Source organism: Callorhinus ursinus, unplaced genomic scaffold, assembly GCF_003265705.2.
Source record: "Callorhinus ursinus isolate GAN/ISIS: 27379988/994484 unplaced genomic scaffold, GSC_fseal_2.0 scaffold10, whole genome shotgun sequence".
Classification (NCBI taxonomy): Eukaryota; Metazoa; Chordata; class Mammalia; order Carnivora; family Otariidae; genus Callorhinus; species Callorhinus ursinus.
Genome location: NW_027397072.1, coordinates 39,596,234 through 39,616,216, shown reverse-complemented (window position 1 = coordinate 39,616,216; position 19,983 = coordinate 39,596,234). Strand labels below are relative to the sequence as shown.

At 40.9% G+C, this 19,983-nt stretch overlaps 1 protein-coding gene and 1 long non-coding RNA gene across 4 annotated transcripts in view; one reads left to right on the top strand and one right to left on the bottom strand.

Moving 5' to 3' along the window:
• Positions 1 to 3,942: 3,942 nt before the first annotated feature.
• Positions 3,943 to 5,797, top strand: LOC141373590 (uncharacterized). The gene is made up of 2 exons (XR_012379747.1): positions 3,943 to 4,140; positions 5,061 to 5,797. It is a non-coding gene; the product is annotated as an uncharacterized lncRNA (long non-coding RNA).
• Positions 5,798 to 6,906: 1,109 nt separating this feature from the next.
• The window catches only part of RNF103 (ring finger protein 103), a 114,139-nt gene continuing 101,062 nt past the window's right edge, over positions 6,907 to 19,983 (bottom strand). For all 3 annotated transcript variants that reach the window (XM_073897442.1, XM_025868272.2, XM_073897441.1), the window contains 3 exons: positions 11,431 to 11,552; positions 8,652 to 8,766; positions 6,907 to 7,519 (listed from right to left, as the gene is read on the bottom strand). In XM_073897442.1, coding sequence (XP_073753543.1) covers positions 7,371 to 7,519; positions 8,652 to 8,766; positions 11,431 to 11,552 — 386 coding nt within the window. In that variant the 3' untranslated portion in view covers positions 6,907 to 7,370. The remainder of the gene's footprint in view (positions 7,520 to 8,651; positions 8,767 to 11,430; positions 11,553 to 19,983) is intronic.

Below are 19,983 nucleotides of genomic sequence, written 5' to 3'. Positions count from 1 at the left end.
GGGGTTTTTTGTTTTTTGGTATTTTTGTTGTTTCTATATCATTTATGTCTGCTCTAATCTTTATTATTCCCTTATTTCTGCTGGTTTTGGGTGTTGTTTGCTCTTTTTCTAGGTCCTTTAGGTGTCAGGTTAGGTTATTTGAGCTTTTTCCTGCTTCTTCAGGTAGGCCTATATTGCTATATAAACTTCCCTCTTAGAACCACTTTTGCTGTATCCCAAAGATTTTGGACCGTTGTGTCTTCATTTTTGTTTCCATGTACTTTTTGATTTCTTGATTGATCCATTCATTGTTTAATAGCATGTTATTTAACCTTCATGTATTTGTGGTCTTTCCAGATTCTTTTTTGTGGTAGATTTCTAATTTCATAGCATTGTGATCAGAAAAGATGCATGGTATGACTTCGATCTTTTTCAATTTGTTGAGGCTTGTTTTGTGGCCTAATAGGTGATCTGTTCTGGAGAATGTTCTGTGTGCACTTGAAAAGAACGTGTGTGTATTCTGCTTTTTTAGGGTGGAATGTTCAGAATATGTGTTAGATCCATCTGGTCCAATGTGTCATTCAGAGCCAGTTTCCTTTTTGTTTGGATGATCTATCCGTTGATGTAAGTGGGGTGTTAAAGTCCCCTACTATTATTGTATTACTATTGATTAGTTCGCTTGTTATTAACTGTTTTATGTATTTGGGTGCTCCCATGTTGGGTGCATATATGTATTTACAATTGTCACATCTTCTTGATGGATTGTCCCCTTTATTATGTAGTGTCCTTCTTTGTCTACACGTGTTTTGTCTGATAGAACACACTCTGAAATCAGTATAAAAGATCTCACTCCCATTGTGCAAGCTGTCACTTCTACATTGCCTCTTGTTGGGCTGTTGTCTCTTTCACTGGGCTGGGACCCCCAGCTGTCATTCACTCTCCCAGCTTGCCCAGGGCTGAGTTGGCTGACTTTTAAAGTTCCAGGCTCCAAGTCACACTGGTTATACCAACTCATGGAATTCAGCCCCTCTGGTTTTTTTTTTTTTTTTTTAAAGATTTTATTTATTTATTTGAGAGATCAGAGTGAGAGAGAGCGAGCCCAAGAGGGGGTAGGGTCAGAGGAAGCAGACTCCCTGCTGAGCAGAGAGCCCGATGTGGGACTCGATCCCGGGACTCCGGGATCATGACCTGAGCCGAAGGCAGTCGCTTAGCCAACTGAGCCACCCAGGCGCCCCCCTCTCTGGCTTCCAAGGCCAGTCATTATGGGGATTCCTTTTCCCTGTGTGGGCTCCCTGGTGTTTTCTCCTCTCTGTGACTGCAGCTCCCTCCCTGCTGTGGGCAGCTCCCAACCACCATTTTCTGCCCTTCCTAACCTTTCTGATGGGGCTTCTTCTCTACCTTTAGTTATGGAGTTTATTCTGCCAGTCTTCAAATCACACTCTGGTTTACTGACTTGGATATGAGTGGTAGTATAGTTGTAAATGTGGGACAGTGTGGGCTGAGCGTCCTCCTACTGCAACATCTTCCCTGGCGGCACCCCCTCCATTTTTTACTTTCAGTCTTTTGTGTCTTTGTATCTAAAATGAGTCAGCATGTAGATGTTTTTTATCTGTTCTCCCAAACTCTGCCTTTTAGTTGGAGAGTTTCATCCATTTATATTTAATTACTCATAAAGGACATCTCCTGTTTAGCTGTTTTCTGTGTATGTACTTCAATTCCTTTTTTTCATACTTATCTGAAACTTTGTACTGTGCCATTTTTATTCCCTTGTTCTGTATTAGGTATAGTCTTAGTAGTTAGTTTTGTGATTACAATTAACATCTTACAACAATCTTAGTTTGAATAATGCCAATTACATTTCAATAGTATCCCAAAACTCCACTTCTATATCACTGTCCCTCTCTATTGTTATTGTCACAGCTTACATCTCTATCCATTGTGTGCTCATTAACATGGATTTATAATTATTTTATATGTATTTGCCTTTAACTCCTACGAAAAAAGAAGTTACAAACCATAAGTATAAAGCTGGCTTTTTCAGTGAAGTTGCCTTTACTGGTGTTCTTTATTCACATGGCTTTAAGTTATTGTCTATTGTCTTTTCATTGCAGCCTGAAGGACTCCTGTTATCAGGGAATACCTTAATTTCTCCTCCATTCTGGAAGGATAATTTTGCTGGATATAGAATTCTTCATTTACAGTTTTTTTCTTTCAGAACCTTAAACAGGTCATCTCATTGCCTCTGACATCCATGGTTTCTGATGAGAAATTAATCTTACTGAGGCTCCCCTAGCACATGAGGAGTTGGTTTTCTCTTCTGCTGCTTTCATTATTCACTCTCTCTACTGTTAAACAACTTGACTATGTGTCTCAGTGTGGATCCCTTAATTTTATTGTTTGGAATTTGTTGAGATTCTTGGATGTGTAGATTCATATATTTCAGATATGGAAGGTTTTAACCATTATTCCTTTAAATATCATTTCTTTCTCTCTTCTCCTAGAACTCCCATAATGCGTATGATGGTCTCACAGGTCCTTTAGGCTGTTCGTTTTTCTTTCTCCTCCTCAAACTGGATTTCAACTGTTCTATCTTCAAGTTCACCAATTCTTTCTTCTGCCTACTCAAATCTGTTGAATCCCTCTGGTGTATTTTTGCACCTTAGTTATTGTACTCTTCAGGTCCAGAATTTCTATGTGGTTTCCTTTTTATTTTTATTTTTTTTGAAGATTTTATTTGACAGAGAGACACACATCGAGAGAGGGAACACAAGCAGGGGGAGTGGGAGAGGGAGAAGCAGGCTTCCCATGGAGCAGGGAGCCCAATGCGGGGCTCGATCCCAGGACCCTGGGATCATGACCTGAGCCAAAGGCAGACGCTTAACGACTGAGCCACCCAGGTGCCCCTGTGGTTTCCTTTTTAATAACTTCTAATTAATATTCTTGTTCATTGTCTTACTTTTCTTTACCGCAGGAGTATTTTTAAGGCAGATGGTTTAAAGTTTTTGTCTAGGAAGTGCAGTGTCTGGGCTTCCTTGAGGATGGTTTCTAATAATTTTTTCTTTTGAAGGGGCCATACTTTCCAATTTCCTTGTATGCTTTGTGATTTTTGTTGAAAACTGGACGTCTGAATATTCCGGAATAATTCTGGAAATCAGAATCTCCCCCTTTCCCAGGGTTTGTACTTCTTAATTTAAGGGTTTGCTGTGTTCAGTCAGTATTTTGACAGAGATCTCTTTGAATGCCAGGACCTGAAAAAACAAACCAACAAAGACACCTGTCCCAGTCTTTATGGACTGGCCCTGTGCTGGGACACACTTAACACTTAGCCAGACTATTGACAATTCTGTTTCAGCCTTCAGTTCCTATTTGCCCAAGCCTGCAGATCAGCCAGTGGTGAAAGTTTGGGGTCTTCTATCTTTTCTGATATTTCCTGTGCTGGACATGCATGTGGCTTTCTACATGCTTTTGAATGTCCTAATATCCCAAAGAAATCCTCTCCCTGGCTTTTCCTCCCAGGTTTTAAGCAAGCTATTATATGTCTCAACTGTTAATACGTTGCCCCAGGTGGTTTCACTTTTTAAAAATTGTTTCCTTAACATGTTTTCAAGCAGTGCTTGCTGCTTTTCCACCCTAAGTTACAAGATAGGCAAACCAGAGATGAGCACCTTGTGTTAACCCTTCAGGATGGCCCGTAGGTAAGGAAAGACAGATAATTTGTGACCAAGTCTACTCTGTTTCACTGGAACTAGGGACCAGAGTCATACACTGAGAAAGTGAGCTCCTATCTATCTTATCTTCAAGACAGCTGCCAAGTTGGGAGAGGGATTTGGCAAGGGCAAGTAAAATGCCACAAAGCTTTCTTAAAGTTTCTTTTTTCTAATACAGTGTTCACTTGGTTGAGGTAAACCCTTGCTTTCTAGTTCTGACAAAGTTGGTTGGTTCTGACAGTTTCTGGTACTTTTTTTTTTAAAGATTTTATTTATTTGACAGAGAGAGACACAGCGAGAGAGGGAACACAAGCAGGGGGAGTGGGAGAGAGAGAAGCAGGCTTCCCGCCGAGCAGGGAACCCGATGCGGGGCTTGATCCCAGGACCCTGGGATCATGACCTGAGCTGAAGGCAGACGCCCAACGACTGAGCCACCCAGGCGCCCCAGTTTCTGGTACTTTTTAAAATGTTTCTCTGGAGGTATGGGTGTATGGAGCTGTCTACTCCACCATTTTGCTGATGTCACTCCATATTTTTTAAAACTAATTAATTACATGTAGAAGAGAAATTCATTAGCTTAAAAAAAGGTATTTCCCTACTGTGGTTTAGATTTGCATTTCTGAAAAGGTTTCAGTGGCTAAGGAAATGCTGTTTCTGGCATCTCAAAAGAAAACTGTTTTGGTTGAGTAAATTTGGGAAAAGCATATGAAAGGCTCTGAAAAGTTGTAAAGAAACCTGCTTTATGTTTATTTGAACCAAAAATTTCTCATTTCATGTAAGAGCCTTTCCTATTGACAATTAGCATTTGAAGAATGTGTCACTACAGTAGGACAAGAAAAGTGGTCCTAGTTCTTCAGCTGGGAGTTGGGTGGCAGGAAGAGGTCCAGAGGGCAGGCATGGTTAGTACTATTTAGAAATAAATATGGGTCATAACCCCTCCTCTCCAGAAGTTCTGAGACAGACACGGAAATATATGACCAGGAGGCCTAAGGTCATGTGAGCGGTACAAGTGGTAAGTGCTTCAGCAAGGCATGATGGACAACATGGGGAGAGTGGGGAGGGATGGGGAAAGGGAGGTCACAACCTGTCTAGAGGGAAATGGTGAGTGATCATCACAAGCTGGATGGTTATTTTTAGAGTAAGCTATATTTATTTCCAAACAAACAAAAAAAAAACAAATGGATTGGTGGTGTGGGATGTTATTTCGAGTACTGTTGACACTGATTATTTTTTTTAGGGCACCAAGTAGATTCAGTGTGTAGTTAAGGTGGAGAGAGTGGTAGCTGGTGCTGCTAGTGCTGGACCTAAGTTGAGAGGCTGAGGATAGAGGAGAACTTTTACTGCAGGTATTTACACCATTATTTCCCTTCCTAGATTGTGGACCTTCCAGGGCCAGGACAGTATCTAACTCTCCTTGTTTCCAATGATGCCCAAAAGAATACTGAGGGAAAATGGACTACAGGACATGACAATAAGCCAACAATGCTCTTTCCTTAACCTGAAAGCAGGAATGGAGAAAACAGGACCTCGCCAAACAATGAAAACAAACCAACCCTACATTTAGATCATTTTATGTGAATGGCTGGAAGAGTGGTTGTAAATATTCTGTCCATCCATCCACCTGAATAAATTTTGATTATCCACATAAGACAAAAATGCTCAGTGATTATGAGCATCCTGTGAATAAACGAGCCAGATAAATGCAATCATGAAACTATATCCTATCTATGTCAGTTTGTCTCAAGTTGATTTATAGATTCAAAGCAATCCCAATCAAAATCACAGCAAATTAGTTTGTGGATACTGACAAATGAATTCTAAAATTTATATGGATAGGCAAAAGACCCAAAATAGCCAACACAGTATTGAAGAACAAAGTTGAAGGACTGATGCTCTCTGACTTCAAGACTTACTATAAAGGTACAGCAATTAAGACAGTGTGGTATTGGTGAAAAAAGAGGCAAACACATCAATGGAACGGAACTGACAGCTTGAAACAGGCCCACATAAATACAGTCAACTGATCTTTAAAAAAGGAGTAAGGACAATACAATGCAACAAAGATGGTCTTTTCAGCAAATCGTGCTGGAACATGCAAAAAAAAAAAATAATAATCCAGACACAGACCTTAAGCACTTTACAAGAATTAAATCAAAATGGATCAAAACCTAAATGTAAAACACAAAATTCTTAGGAGATTAACACAGGAGAAAATCTAGATGACCATGGGTATGACCATGACTTAAGATCTAACACCAAAGGCATGATCATGAAAGAAATCACTGGGATGCTGGACTTCATTTAAATTGAAACCTGCTCTGTGAAAGATAATGTGAAGGAGTGAGAAGACAAGCCACAACTGGGAGAAAAATCTTCATAAAAGACACATCTGAAAAAGAACTATTACCAAACTATGCAAAGAGCTCTTCAAACTCAACAATAAGAAAATGAACCATCCAATTAAAAATGGGCAAAAGACCTAAACAAACACCTCACCAAAAAAGATATAGAGATGACAAAAAAAGCACATGAAAAAATGTTAAGCATCATAAATCACTAGGGAATTGCAAATTAAAACAACAGTGAGCTACTACTACATACCTGTTAGAATGGTCAAAATCCAAAACACTGATAACATCAACTACTCGCGAGGATGTGGAGGATTAGGAACTCTCAGTCATGGCTGGTGGGAAAGCAAAATGGCACAGCCACTTTGGAAGACAGTTTGGCAGTTTCTTACAAAAGCAGACATAGTCTTACCAGTGATCCAGCAACTGTGCTCCTTGGTATTTACCCGAATGAGGTGAACAACAGCAGCAGCAGCAGCAGCAGCAGCAGAAGCAATCAGAGGATGAGAGAATCCTAATCTCACAGCGGTCTGCTCTAGGGCCAGTTTGCATTGGGAAGGAGAGCGAGAAAAACTACATGCACACACCTGTTAGGACATAATACAGCCATCCAGACAACAGGACAAGGAGTCACAATTCTCGAGGATCCTTTTGGTTGTAAACAGATGACAGAAAGCAGAAGTGTGGCTCCCACACCGCATCTGGGAAGGCTGCAGAACAGTGTCCTCAGAGCGGAAGCCTCTTGTGCTGAGCTTCCACGGCCCATACACCTGGCTGTTGCACTTCCTCCCCTTCCAAGGTCAACATGTAATTTGAGACTGCAAAACAGTCTTGTTTTGAAAATTCACTGCACATGACAATCTACAATGAGACCCAGTGTTAAAGCAGAAATTTATTAAAATCCATTTTATATAATAGTGTTTTAGGGACAAAAAAAGGCAGAGTCCTCAACATTCAGGCAGTCAACTCTATCCTCAGAAGTGCTTCAGGAGAAGACAGATTCCTTTGCCTTTTCCTCCAAAAGATACTTCTGTTTATATTCCTGAAAATGATGCATTGTGAGAAGACAGATTCCTTTGCCCTCCCCCCCAAAAGATACTTCTATTTATACCCCTGAAAATGATGCATTTATAACCCCACTCTCAAGGACAATCCTGCTGAGATCCCAAAACCTCTGCAAAGAGTGAAAAGATAGGAGCAGAGAACCTTCTCAGAATGCAGTGCCTCATTTAGAGGTGTAGTGCAAGAGGTACATAAAATGGTGCTGCTTCAGAGGAGTGTACCCGCTCCTGGCAGGTGGGCCGGAAAAGAGCCCGAGGGCCCAGCGGGGCGGCCCCTAGCTGCGGAGTGTGGCCAGACGGGACTGCATGGCCTCCAGGGCCTCCTCCTCCTCCTCCTCCTCCTCCTCAGATGCCGCCATCGCTCCTGGAGGTTCAGGCTCTGGAAGGGCGTCGGTCACTTTACTAGGTGCTTTGCCCAAGGCCCCTGAAAAGAAACAGCAAATAAATTAGCCACGTATCATTTTAAAGAAGTGGTCCCTCATCCTTCTCTGCCTTTCATGCCTGGAAGAGTCCAACAAGAAACAGAAAAGGGGCAATAAAACGAGCTGTTTGCATGAGGTTTTGCTCACTATGACAAATATGCAAACACCAGCTTGTCATGAGACCAAGGTTACAATAACTGAGGATTCTGGTTTTTAGAATTTTGGTTCTGACACTCTTATTTAGTCTAAATTCCTAAACACTACTGAATACTTCATTTTCAAGATGTTAAGTGTTAAGATGAAGATGTTAAATGTCTCTCAGTCAAACTAAATTGTTTCTAAACCTTCACAAAATGTTTTCCTGGAGCAACTAGTCTTTCTCCCAATAGTTTTAAAACAAAGAAACAATTTTAAAACAAACAGATAAAAACTAAATGTCACTATTTTTTTTATTAAGCCTAAGACCCAATATCCAGAAGTAAAAATAAAGTTTAAAACCTCATCAATTTTCAGAGATAACTATTATTTTTTGTTTGTTCCCTTTCCAGACTTTTTCTATAGGCCTGGTTTTTACACAAAAGTATGGACTGCAGTAACGAGGCTTTTCTCACACATTATATTGTGGACATCTTTCCATGTCAGTGAATGTATTTCCACATTACCACAGCTATAAAGTATTCCATTAAAACAGATATAACACAATACAACCAATACTCTGTCATTAGGCATTTAGCTTGTTTCAAACTTTTCAATATGATAAATAATGCTACTACAGACATCCTTGAATTAAATCTTTCATCACATCCTCAATTACAGAATAAACTCCCAGAAATCAATCTATTAGGTCCAGGGCTTTTGACAGCTATCGCCAAACTGCTTTCAAGAAAGTCTATACCAATGTAAGCTCCCAACGGCAGTGTTGTGAGAGCAGTGCTTCTCTTACCATTTTGAAAACTCTAGGAGTTTTTAAAAAGATGTTATGGATATTGTGTTTATTTTTCAAGAACTAACTTTATAGTCTAAAAAATGTAGAAGTAAGAGAGTCCTAAAGAAAAAGCTACCAGATAACTTAGTGACTGCAAGAAGAATGACCACAAAGGGAGGGGAGAAAGAGGAAGAATCTCAGGGCCATACCTGCTGTGATTTCAAACAGAATTTTGTCAATTTCCATTTCTGCGGCTTCCTCCATTTCTTCCTGATCATCCATGCTTTCAAAAGTGTCCTCTAACATTTCCTCTATGATGCCAGCCTAAAGACAGAACAAATCATATCAAATCTGTTCCCCAGAGACTCCTCTGTGGGTCCAGTTCCACCCAAGCTCTAGTGTCTCCAAGTCCAAACCACCCTTCTGAGGGCTAATACCTAGACAGATGGCCACTAGAAACACTGATGCTGTCTCTCCTCTCTGAAGAAAGGCAAAGGCCACAGGGAAATTGTTTTCCATATTCAGCACCAGGGCTGGTGGGGGCCCCCTCTCAGCAGAGCCTCACATAGTAACCCAGATTGTAATGACAGCACTTGGGAAACAACCTACTGAAAACGAGCGTGCTCCGAGCTCTCCCAGGAAGCATGTGCCCTGGGGCGCCTGGGTGGCTCAGTCGGTTAAGCGTCTGCCTTCGGCTCAGGTCATGATCCCAGGGTCCTGAGACTGAGCCCCGCATCGGGCTCTCTGCTTAGCAGGGAGCCTGCTTCTCCCTCTCCCACAGCCCCTCCTCCTGCTTGTGCTCTCAATCTCTCTCTCTCTGTCAAATAAATAAAATCTTAAAAAAAAGAAAATGGAGTGGAGTCTTCGTAGATACTATGATAACAAGTACTAAAAGCAGATGGGGTTCTATGGAACCCTGAAAAGGCCTGAAGAGTACTTAGCGTGTCCAGGTTACACCTGCTGGTACAGGGCCAGTCCAAGGGGTTCTGGCAAGGATCAAACAATTCACCAAAGACCAATCCTCCATTCCTGAGAGAACTTATAAGAAGGTTTCTGGACCCAACAAGGTAACGCCCAGACTCTACTGGAAGCCCCGTGCCTGGCTTGAAGCCAGCCACTCAGCCTCCTTTGTCCTCAACATGGGGCACAAGAAAACCGTTCTCCAACACTGCCCAACACAAGCCGGACCCACAGTCTTCCCAAGTAAGACCCTACTGACTGTTTTTTGTTTGGTTTTGAAGCAAAAGTTCCTAGTAGCACCCTCCAGTGACAGAAAGAGGCCCCTAGTATCCCTGGGTAGAAGAGATGGGAAAGGACTGAGAGGCAGAAGGAAAGTATGGGTTCAGGCTTCTGAGAAGCTGCCAGAAGAGAAAAATCCTAATTGCTTTGCCACTTGCAAGAGCTGAGCCCCTTGCTTCGTACCTTAATCCAGGAGTTCAAGGAGCAGAGGGGCACTTGTGGCAGCTCTGGCCCTGGCTCCCCCACACTTAGCAGGGCACTTAGCAAGGCACAGCCATGCTGATGGCATCAGATGTAAAGCAAGCCCTCTCTCCTGCCTGCTTTTCATGTCTTAATGACATGAATCAGACTAATAACCATATTCTACCCACTCTCAGATCCTTTCCTCCCAACCTAAATTTACAAAGAAACAAATTCAATTCACGCAGGTGGAGCCTTCTGACCTGAATGAATGGATGTCATCTTACTGTTGGAGGCTACCGTAGAGGAGGTTCAGGACATGCTCTGTAACTGGCTAAAAGAGCCTACTGGAATCCTGACTGTAATAGCCTTCCACATCCTGGAGGTAGAAGTCATTCACTCATTTATTCACTTATTCACTCAGCAACCATTCATCAAATGCCTGCTCTGTGCCACACAACAGGCCAGGGTCTGGGAACAAACAGAAGGACTAACATCATGTCCCTGCCCTCAAGGAGCTGGGCCCCTACCAGAGGCTTCAGTTTGTACTTGGGGATGTATCCTGGAATGAGTTCAGTAAATATTATGTATTACATGCAAGTCTTCCTCCCAATCTATATTCCTTTCAGCATTCAGAAACCATTGTGGAAAAGACCCCAGATTCTAAAAAGGTCTTCCCCTCAGATTCTGGTGGCTACATAAGTTAGAATGAGCAGGCCTAAGGTCAGTCTAAGAATTACCTTTTTATCCAGTTCTACATGGACAGTCATCACAACTTGGGAAAAAAGATCCACACACCACTTTTAAAGGACACACACTCCTGACCCCATTTCCTCCCTACTACTGCCCAAACACTTCTGGTTCCAAAGACCTGGGTTCTGGGCATTATATGTTGTTGTTCCATCAATTTTCTCCCATTCCTCTCTCCCACGCCCTAAAGCCCCACACAGAATTCAAGGTCATAAATGAAATTCCCCAGGAAGAAGAAAGGCAATTCCTATACATAAGCTAATATGTAAGAATCTGAGGTGTACAATGTTGGCTCTCAGGTCACAAGTCCAAAGTGAGAAACACACCTGTCTGAGGAACTTACTATCACCACCTCTAACACAGCTCAGGCAGTTAAGGTCAGACATGTGTGTTCCAACCCCAGATCTGTCACTTACTGCCAAGGTCACTTAGGTTAATTACCTGGCAACCTGAAGACTCGATTTCCTCCTGTGTAAAATGGGGTAAAAATCCAGCTCCCTCACAGGGTCACCAGGAGGACTCTATAGGACAGCTGCAGGGGCTCAGTACCAGTGTTCTCCTGAGCCTTATCCCTGTCTGAAGGCTACCAGCAGAAGACCTTTCTAGGCCCTGATCCTGGGACACTGGCAATCTGACCCAGCCTCTGCTCTGGTCAGCTCAGACGGTTTCAACCAGTGTTAAGAGCTGCTCCTCTGTCTTCAAAATCATTTATGTCTGGCAACAGTGGTCCGTTCATTCCTGCCCACCCCTGGCCCTAGCCCCCTGCCATCTGCTGGGAGTGACTGCTAGGAATGGGATGCAGGGGTGGCCCCAGGTCACCTTCATCATCTCTTTGGATAGTTCCCTCATGGTGGCCTGGATTTCTGGGATCTTCACAAGACTCTGCATGGCCTTCATCACTTCTGTGCTCTTCTGCAGGGAACCAGCCACTCGCAAAACCGCTGAGAGGGAAAAGTAACAGGACTGTTTAACACAATGTGATGCAGAATTGGTATAAAGAGTAACAGTCATAAGGTATTCTTATAAAAGAGAACAGTAATAGGTGGACTCCCAAAGCTATTTATGAACTGGCAGACTACATTACTGGGCTAGCTGACCAAGAGACTGATTTTTCCAAATTGTATGTGACTTTGGCTACAATAGGTACACATTCTCTGAGCATGCACAGAAACCGGCTGATCTAGAAAGCGGCCTGAAGGCATGCATCTGGATCTTGAAGGAAGAAGTCAGCTAGGAATGACTGTGACACCCAAGACAAGTCACACATGGGAGGAACAGCTCTAGACCTTGCCAGGCCACAGTGGAAAATTCAATACTTTAGGATACGCAATTGGTGCTCCCCATACACCAGCTTATGGATGGCGACTGCTCTGTGAGAGACCTGTCACTGGTCCTCAGGAAAATGAGAGAAATCGGGATAAGATACACAGTGAGTCTATGTGTTGCAGTATGGTGGTTACTGTTCCTTGTTAAGGAAACATTTTTGTTTGATCATATCAATACTATATATGCTAAGAAATCACGATAATAGCAACTGATCATCCCTCTGCCCTGCCCCCCGGCCACACAAACATCTTTAACATGTCAAAACAGATTTAGCACCCCTCCAAATCTGTTCTGGAACTTCATGACACTTAAAGTTCTGAGCGATCGAACAACAGCTTTCACAGCTAAAGACGAGAGGCAAGGAAACAAGAGTGACCAGGAAATGACTGTCTAACATACACACAATTTTATGATTTTTCCAAAGGAGTCAGGAAGTTTGTAGTTGCAGAGAATACTTCATTTCCCTTAACATTAGAATGGAAAACAAATATTGATCTATTTATTAAGATTATTGGGGCACCTGGATGGCTCAGTCATTGAGAGTCTGCCTTCAGCTCAGGTCATGATCCCGGGATCCTGGGATCGAGCCCCACATCAGGCTCCCTGCTCTGCGGGAAGCCTGCTTCTCCCTCTCCAACTCCCCCTGCTTGTGTCCCCTCTCTTGCTGTCTGTCAAAAAATAAATAAAATCTTTAAAAAAGATGAACATTATTATAATTTTAGCAGAAATACCAAGAATCTGTATGAAATAATTATATACGCCATTATAATGGTACAAAAAAGTTCTAAAATATTAAAGTTACTATTGATTATTGTAAAAAGGTAAGTGATGGGAAGAAGGGCAAAAATAAAGCTAATTCCATATAGTTCTTTTTGAACTATAATGTTTGATGTTTACACAGGCCCATGTTTTATCCTAATTTCGATCCTGAGTCTATACCAGAGTGTGTGCCTGAATGTGACATGTGTTCAATAAACTTTTTTAAGCTGAATTAGTAAAAACAAAAAGATGGGAGACAGAAAAAAATGGTGTGACAAGTGTTAAAATACTAAAACAGTTGTACTTTGAAAGAGGTATAAATTTCCAATTGTTGAACAAGAAAGGGAAGAGTCAATATAGTGGGGAAAAGAGGAAGCAAAAATAAACTTAGAAATAAAACTAATTCCAAAAAATTTAATTTGATAACCGATCAAGATTGGGGTAAGTGGATTTTTAAAAGGCCAAAAATATATGTATGTGCTACAATGGAAACTCAAAGAAGATATGTATACAGAGAAAAATAAAAAACTAGATTAAGATGTACTTTCTATATTCCACAAGGAAAGAAGCAGGTGAGGCAGATAAAAATTATTTTATAATAAAAATAGTCACCCCTACAAGAGAATGAGAAGATAAGCCATAAGCTGGAAGAAAATATCTGCAAAAAACATATCTAAGGACTGTTATCCAAAGTATGCAAAGAACTCTTAAAACTCAACAATAAGAAAACGAACCCAATTAAAAATGGGCAAAAGACCTAAACAGATACCTCACCAAAAAACAAAAACAAAAAGCAAACCAAAACACAACCACCAAAACCCACATGAAAAGATAATCAACATGTCATTAGGGAACTGCAAATTAAAACAAACAAATACCACTACACATGTATTAAAATTGTCAAAATCCAAAAACACTGACAACACTCAATGCTGGCGAGGATGTGGAACTATATAGGAGCTCTACTTCATTGCTGGTGGGAATGCAAAATGGTAGTACAGCCACTCTGGAAGACAATTTGGCAATTTCTTACAAAACCAGACATATTCTTACTATATGATCCAACAACTGTACTCCTTGGTATTTACCCAAATGAGCTGAAACACATGTCTACACAAAAACCTGCAGATTAGAAGCTTTCTTTGTAACTGCCAAAACTTAGAAGCAACCAAGATGTTGCTTGAAAGTGAGCAATAATGGATAAAGTGTGGTACATACAGACAATGGAGCACTAAATTCAGCACTAAAAAGAAATGAACTCACAAGCCATTAAAAAAATGAAGGAAACTTACATGCATATTACTAAATGAAAGAAGCCAATCTGAAAGGCTTACACACAGGGCACCTGGGTGGCTCAGTCGTTAAGCGTCTGCCTTCGGCTCAGGTCATGATCCCAGGGTCCTGGGATTGAGCCCCACATCGGACTCCCTGCTCGGCGGGAAGCCTGCTTCTCCCTCTCCCACTCCCCCTGCCTGTCTCTGTCAAATAAATAAAATCAATCTTAATAAAAAATAAATAAATAAATAAATAAATAAATAAAAGGCTTACACACTGTATGATTCCAACCATATGACATTCTGGAAAAGGCAAAACTAGGGAGGCAGTAAAAAGATCAGTGGTTGCCAGGGGCTGGGGGAGGAAGGGGTGAAGAGGCAGAACACAGGATTTTTAGCTATGTATATATTTCACAATAACAAAAGAATCTATGGGGCACCTGGGTGGCTCAGTTAAGCAGGGGGGCATGGAGCCTGCTTAAGATTCTCTCTCTCCCTTTCCCCTCTGCCCCCCACCCCACTCACATGCGCTTACGCGCACGTGCTCTCTAAAGAAGAAAAAAAACTCCAAAAGGTTAAAACAATACAGAAAACATTAATAAGCTAGCATTATAAAAACTAGCTGACATCTAAAATTAGAAAGATCAAAGTCACACAGAAGGGGTCATGAAATAAGCATTTCTGGTTGTAGCTCTTTCTGCTAGCCTCTCCCCAGCCCACTGTGAGGCCTTCCACTGCTCTTCCAGTGTTCCAGGCTCCTCCTGCTGTGGGGGTCCTGCACATTGCTCCTCCCTCAATGTGCAGTGCAGGCCCCTGCTAATAGCTCTCTAGAGTGGGGACTTGATGGATAGATTTTCTTTTCTTTTAATGGTATGCTACATGAATTTGTATGTCATCCTTATGCAAGGATCATCGAATCTTCTTCTCATTAAGGTTATCATTCTGGTAATAAGTGCTTGCCCAAGAGAGGACAAGATTTCTTTTTTTATTTGAAGTGGACTCATGATTTTACTCCCAGTGCCTAGCATTGTGCCTGACACAGCTGACACTCAAATATTTGTTTAAGAAAGCAACAAATGAACTCAGAAGACACAAGGAAAACTATAATATTCAAATATGACTTTAAAAAAATTTTAAACATATTCATGTCTTAATAGCAAACAACACTGAGGTGGTTAAAAAAGATTCAAGTGCTTCTTTATATATATATATATATATATATATATATTTTAAGATTTTATTTATTTGACAGAGAGAGACACGGCGAGAGAGGGAACACAAGCAGGGGGAGTGGGAGAGGGAGAAGCAGGCTTCCCGCTGAGCAGGGAGCCCGATGCGGGGGCTAGGTCCCAGCACCCTGGGATCACGACCTGAGCCGAAGGCAGACGCTTAACCGACTGAGCCACCCAGGCGCCCCAAAAGGCTCAAGTGTTTCTACATATAATGACATATTTAAGTCAGAAATGTGTTTCCTTTTTCGTACTGACTATAAAAATTCCAGAACATTTTTTTATAGAAATAAAATCAATTTCATATGGCAAAAGGAAGGGGAGGGACTTCAACAAACAGAAAGTAGTTCTCCCCAAGTTTTCAATTACAGACATAAAATGGCTACATATTAGTGACAATAACAGATCAAATGATCTCAGAAAAGAAACTAAAACCCAGAAATAAACATAAAAACCAAAAAAAGCATTTAAAACCCAGAAATAGACATAAAAAACACTGAAGTATTTAAAGGATTAATCTTTTAGCATTTCACTGTGGAAATTTCTAACATACAAAAAAGTGGAGAAGTGTCATTTCACCAAAGAGGAGATATGGCTGGCAAGTAAGCACATGAAAAAAATATTCCTACTCATCTGCCACTAGGGAAATGCAAATTAAAACCACGATCAGCTCCACACACCTATCAGAACTGCCAAAATAAAAAATAGTGACACTACCAAATGTTGTGGAGGATGCAGAAAAACGGGATCACTCATACACTGGCATGTGGGATTTAAAATGTACCACCACTCTGGACAACAGTTCCTTATATACAACCATAAAACCCAGCAACTGTTCTATTGGGCTTCTGGCTCAGAGAAACGATTTATGTTCTTGCAAAAACCTGTATACTTTTAGAGCAGCTTTACTCAAAATATCTGATAACTGGAAACAACCCAGAAGTCCTTCAACAGGTGAATGGTTAAACTGTGGTACATCCGAATACCATGGAATACTACTCAGCAATAAAAAAGGAATGAACTACTGATACAGGCAAACCCTGAGTTAATTTCCAGAGAATTACACTAAGTGGGGAAAAAAAAAATCAATCCCAAGAGGTTATATACTGTCTGATTCCATTTATATAACATTCCTGAAATGATAAAATTATAAAATGGAGAACAGATCAGTGGTTGCCAGAGATGGGCAGGGAGGGAGATGCCAGAGATTAGATGGGTAGGTGTGGTTATAAAATGACAACATGAGGGATCCTATCCTTGTAGAGATGGAAACTGAAAACATTCTTCAGCTTGACTATATCAATGCCAATATCCTGGTTGGGATATTGTACTATAATTGGGGAAAATTGGCAAAGGGTACACACAATCTCCGTATATTACTTCTCATAACTGCATGTATGTGAATCTACAATTATCTCAAAATAAAAACCTTAATTAAAAACCCTCATGGGGCACCTGAGTGACTCAGTCGTTAAGCATCTGCCTTTGGCTCAGGTCATGATCCCAGGGTACTGGGATTGAGCCCCACATCGGGCTCCCTGCTCAGTGGGGAGCCTACTTCTCCCTCTCCCTCTGCCATTCCCTCTGCTTGTGCTCCCTGGCTCGCTCTCTCTGTCCAATAAATAAAATCTTAAAAAAAAAAAAAAACCCTTGGAAAACAATATAGATAGGGGGCGCTGGGGTGGCTCAGTTGGTTAAGCATCTGCCTTCAGCTCAGGTCATGATCCCAGGGTCCTGGGATCAAGCCCCTCGTCAGGCTCCCTGCTCAGTGGGGAGTCTACTTCTCCCTCTCCCTCTGCCCCTGTTCATGTTCTCTCTCTCTCTCTCTCTCTCACACACACTCTCTCTCAAATAAACATTAAAGAATATATAAAAATAAAGCAATAATATATTCCCATGCCTGCCTGCTAAAAAAGATATACACAAAAAATACAAGTTCTGCTATGAATACTACTACAATAACCAAAGACGGAAACAAAAGTAGCTAAATACAGGCTTCACTTCATAATCAGCAATGCAAAAACTAATGTAGATATTCTGAAAAGAATTTGACACCAGTGATAAAAGCAACAAAAGCACAAAACTCTACGTATCATAGGTTCTTGTGGAAATTACAGTTAAATTTAAAAAACAGAAAAGGAAATTAAAATAAATATTAAAAAATGGCATCAACACCAAAATTCTGCAGCTCCTTGATATTGAGGGCCCAGGGAAGCAAGTGAGTCTGTCCACTCACAAACTGGACGGACCATGATTTTTAAAAGCCAATTCAAACATGGCAATCACAAACAGAATGAATACAATTTTGAGAAAATATGGAATCTTACAGTATTTCACAATAACAAGTGAAAGCTCAGAGAAGTGACAAAAACATTCAAGCCTCAAAAATAATCTTTGAAGAGAGTAAGATACTTCTTCCTTATAGTAGGGTACAGAAAAAGAGTTAAAAGATAAATGATTTATAAGAAACATCTGATACATAATAAATAAAGAACAAAAAGATAAAAATTAAAAGGAAAAGGAGACAGTACACATTCTATAACATGGGAAACTCAACCAAAGGCCATGAAAGAGAATTACAGGCATTAAAAATTATTGGCGGGCGCCTGGGTGGCTCAGTTGGTTGAGCGACTGCCTTCGGCTCAGGTCATGATCCTGGGGTCCCGGGATCGAGTCCCACATCGGGCTCCCTGCTCGGCGGGGAGTCTGCTTCTCCCTCTGACCCCCTTCCCCCTCGTGCTTTCTGTCTCTCATTCTCTCTCTCTCTGAAATAAATAAATAAAATCTTAAAAAAAAAAAAAAATTATTGGCACCATGCACCTTTGGGAAACTTTTAAAAATTTAAAATCCAGTTTATTTATAATTTATATGCTACCACTTGAAAAAATAATTTGAAATGGTTTATTACAAAGACATTGCATTAGCAGGTATGATAAAATAAATAGAGAAGCGGGACTCCTGGATGGCTCAGTCGGTTAAGCGTCTACCTTTGGCTCAGGTCATGGTCCCGGGTCCTAGGATTGAGCCCTGCATCCATCGGGCTCCCTGCTCAACGGGAAGCCTCCCCCCTCTCCTCCCTGCTTGTGCTCTCTCTCACTATCCCTGTTGCTATCTCTGTTTCTCTCTAATAAATAAATCCTAAAAAAAAATAAATAGAAAAGCTAACAAGGGTGAGTTAACTCCACAAATGTAGGCCTAAGTTTCTCAACAGTGGCACTGCTGAATGGTTTGGGCTGGATAACTCTGCAGTAGGTGACTGTTTTATGCATTCTAAGTGTTTAGCAGCATCCCTGGCTTCTACCCACCACATGCAAGTAGCCTTTCCCCCATCCTCCAATTGTGACAACCCAAAATGTCTCCAGACACTGTCAAATGTCCCCTGAAGGGCAAAACTGCCCTCTGCTGGGGATCACTGACTTAGGCTGGCAGAGCCACTGCAACTGAAAATAAATTTAGCTTTAGCATCTCAACAGCTGGGGCACAAAGGCTAACTGTGTTCTGAGCCTTGGTAAGGAGGCTGGTAGAAGCATACTGTTTCACTGGGAAAGATCATTTTTTTCCAGCACTGGGTTCTAACAGAAATTTCATACCCCAATCTTTACTGACTATACCAGTAATTGTATAGAAGTTATAGAAATAGTCTTCATATAGCTGTCTCTTTTCCATCAAAAAAACAAGCAAAGGAATACTATGTACATATAGCTCAGGAAAGGCATTTCTGTGAGAAGCAAAGGTAAGAGGGATGAAAATGTGGCTTTCTGATGATCCAGCTTGCTACAGACAGGACCTTGAAAATTCTAGGACAACTATGTCGTGTCATTCACTTAATGTCAATTATATGTTCTTGTACACTCACAGCTCAGTAAAAGAAGTATTCATATCAACAATAACTAAAATTAAAAAGGAAACAAACAGAAGCAATCAATTTGTTAGGGAGGTATGTTTTTACCCTTTTAAAAATTTATATTACTGTATTTTGTTTGTGCAAAGGAAAAATATTTCATCTGAAAAAGACAATTTGCTCTACAGATTTTGAATTTGTGGAAGTTTTGAAGGAAAACATTTAAAACCACTGAATAAACACATGGACAATACATAACACAGATACATATTTTAGAAGATTATTTTTTTAAAGATTTTATTTATTTATTTGAGAGAGAGAGAGAATGAGAGATAGAGAGTACAAGAGGGAAGAGGGTCAGAGGGAGAAGCAGACTCCCCGCCGAGCAGGGAGCCCGATGTGGGACTCGATCCCGGGACTCCAGGATCATGACCTAAGCTGAAGGCAGTCGCTTAACCAACTGAGCCACCCAGGTGCCCCTAGAAGATTATTATTGTTCAGCAAATCTTACAGAAACTGAATTTTTATCTTGTATATGCTGGATCACATTAAACATTAAATGCCAAATAAAGGGAAAAGTCTGTCCCTATGTGTTTATTTATGGGCTTGGACTTGGGAGACCTGCGTAAGAAATATGTATGTATGCATATCTATTACTGTACTGCCCATTGTATGTAATACGTGTAATTATATGTTTATGTATGTAAGAACAGTATGTCATTATATATACATGTCATTTATATATAAAATGACACACTATTAGAAAACAAAGCAAACTGCCCGACACTCCAGATGGCGCTGTAACAGTACTTACTGGTGGAGAGAGCTGAGGCCAAAACAAGGGAATTGGTGAACACTTTTTATTTTATATATTTACGCAGTATTTTTTTTTACAGTAAGCCTGCGTAACTTTTAAAAATTTCTGATTCAACATCAGTTTAAA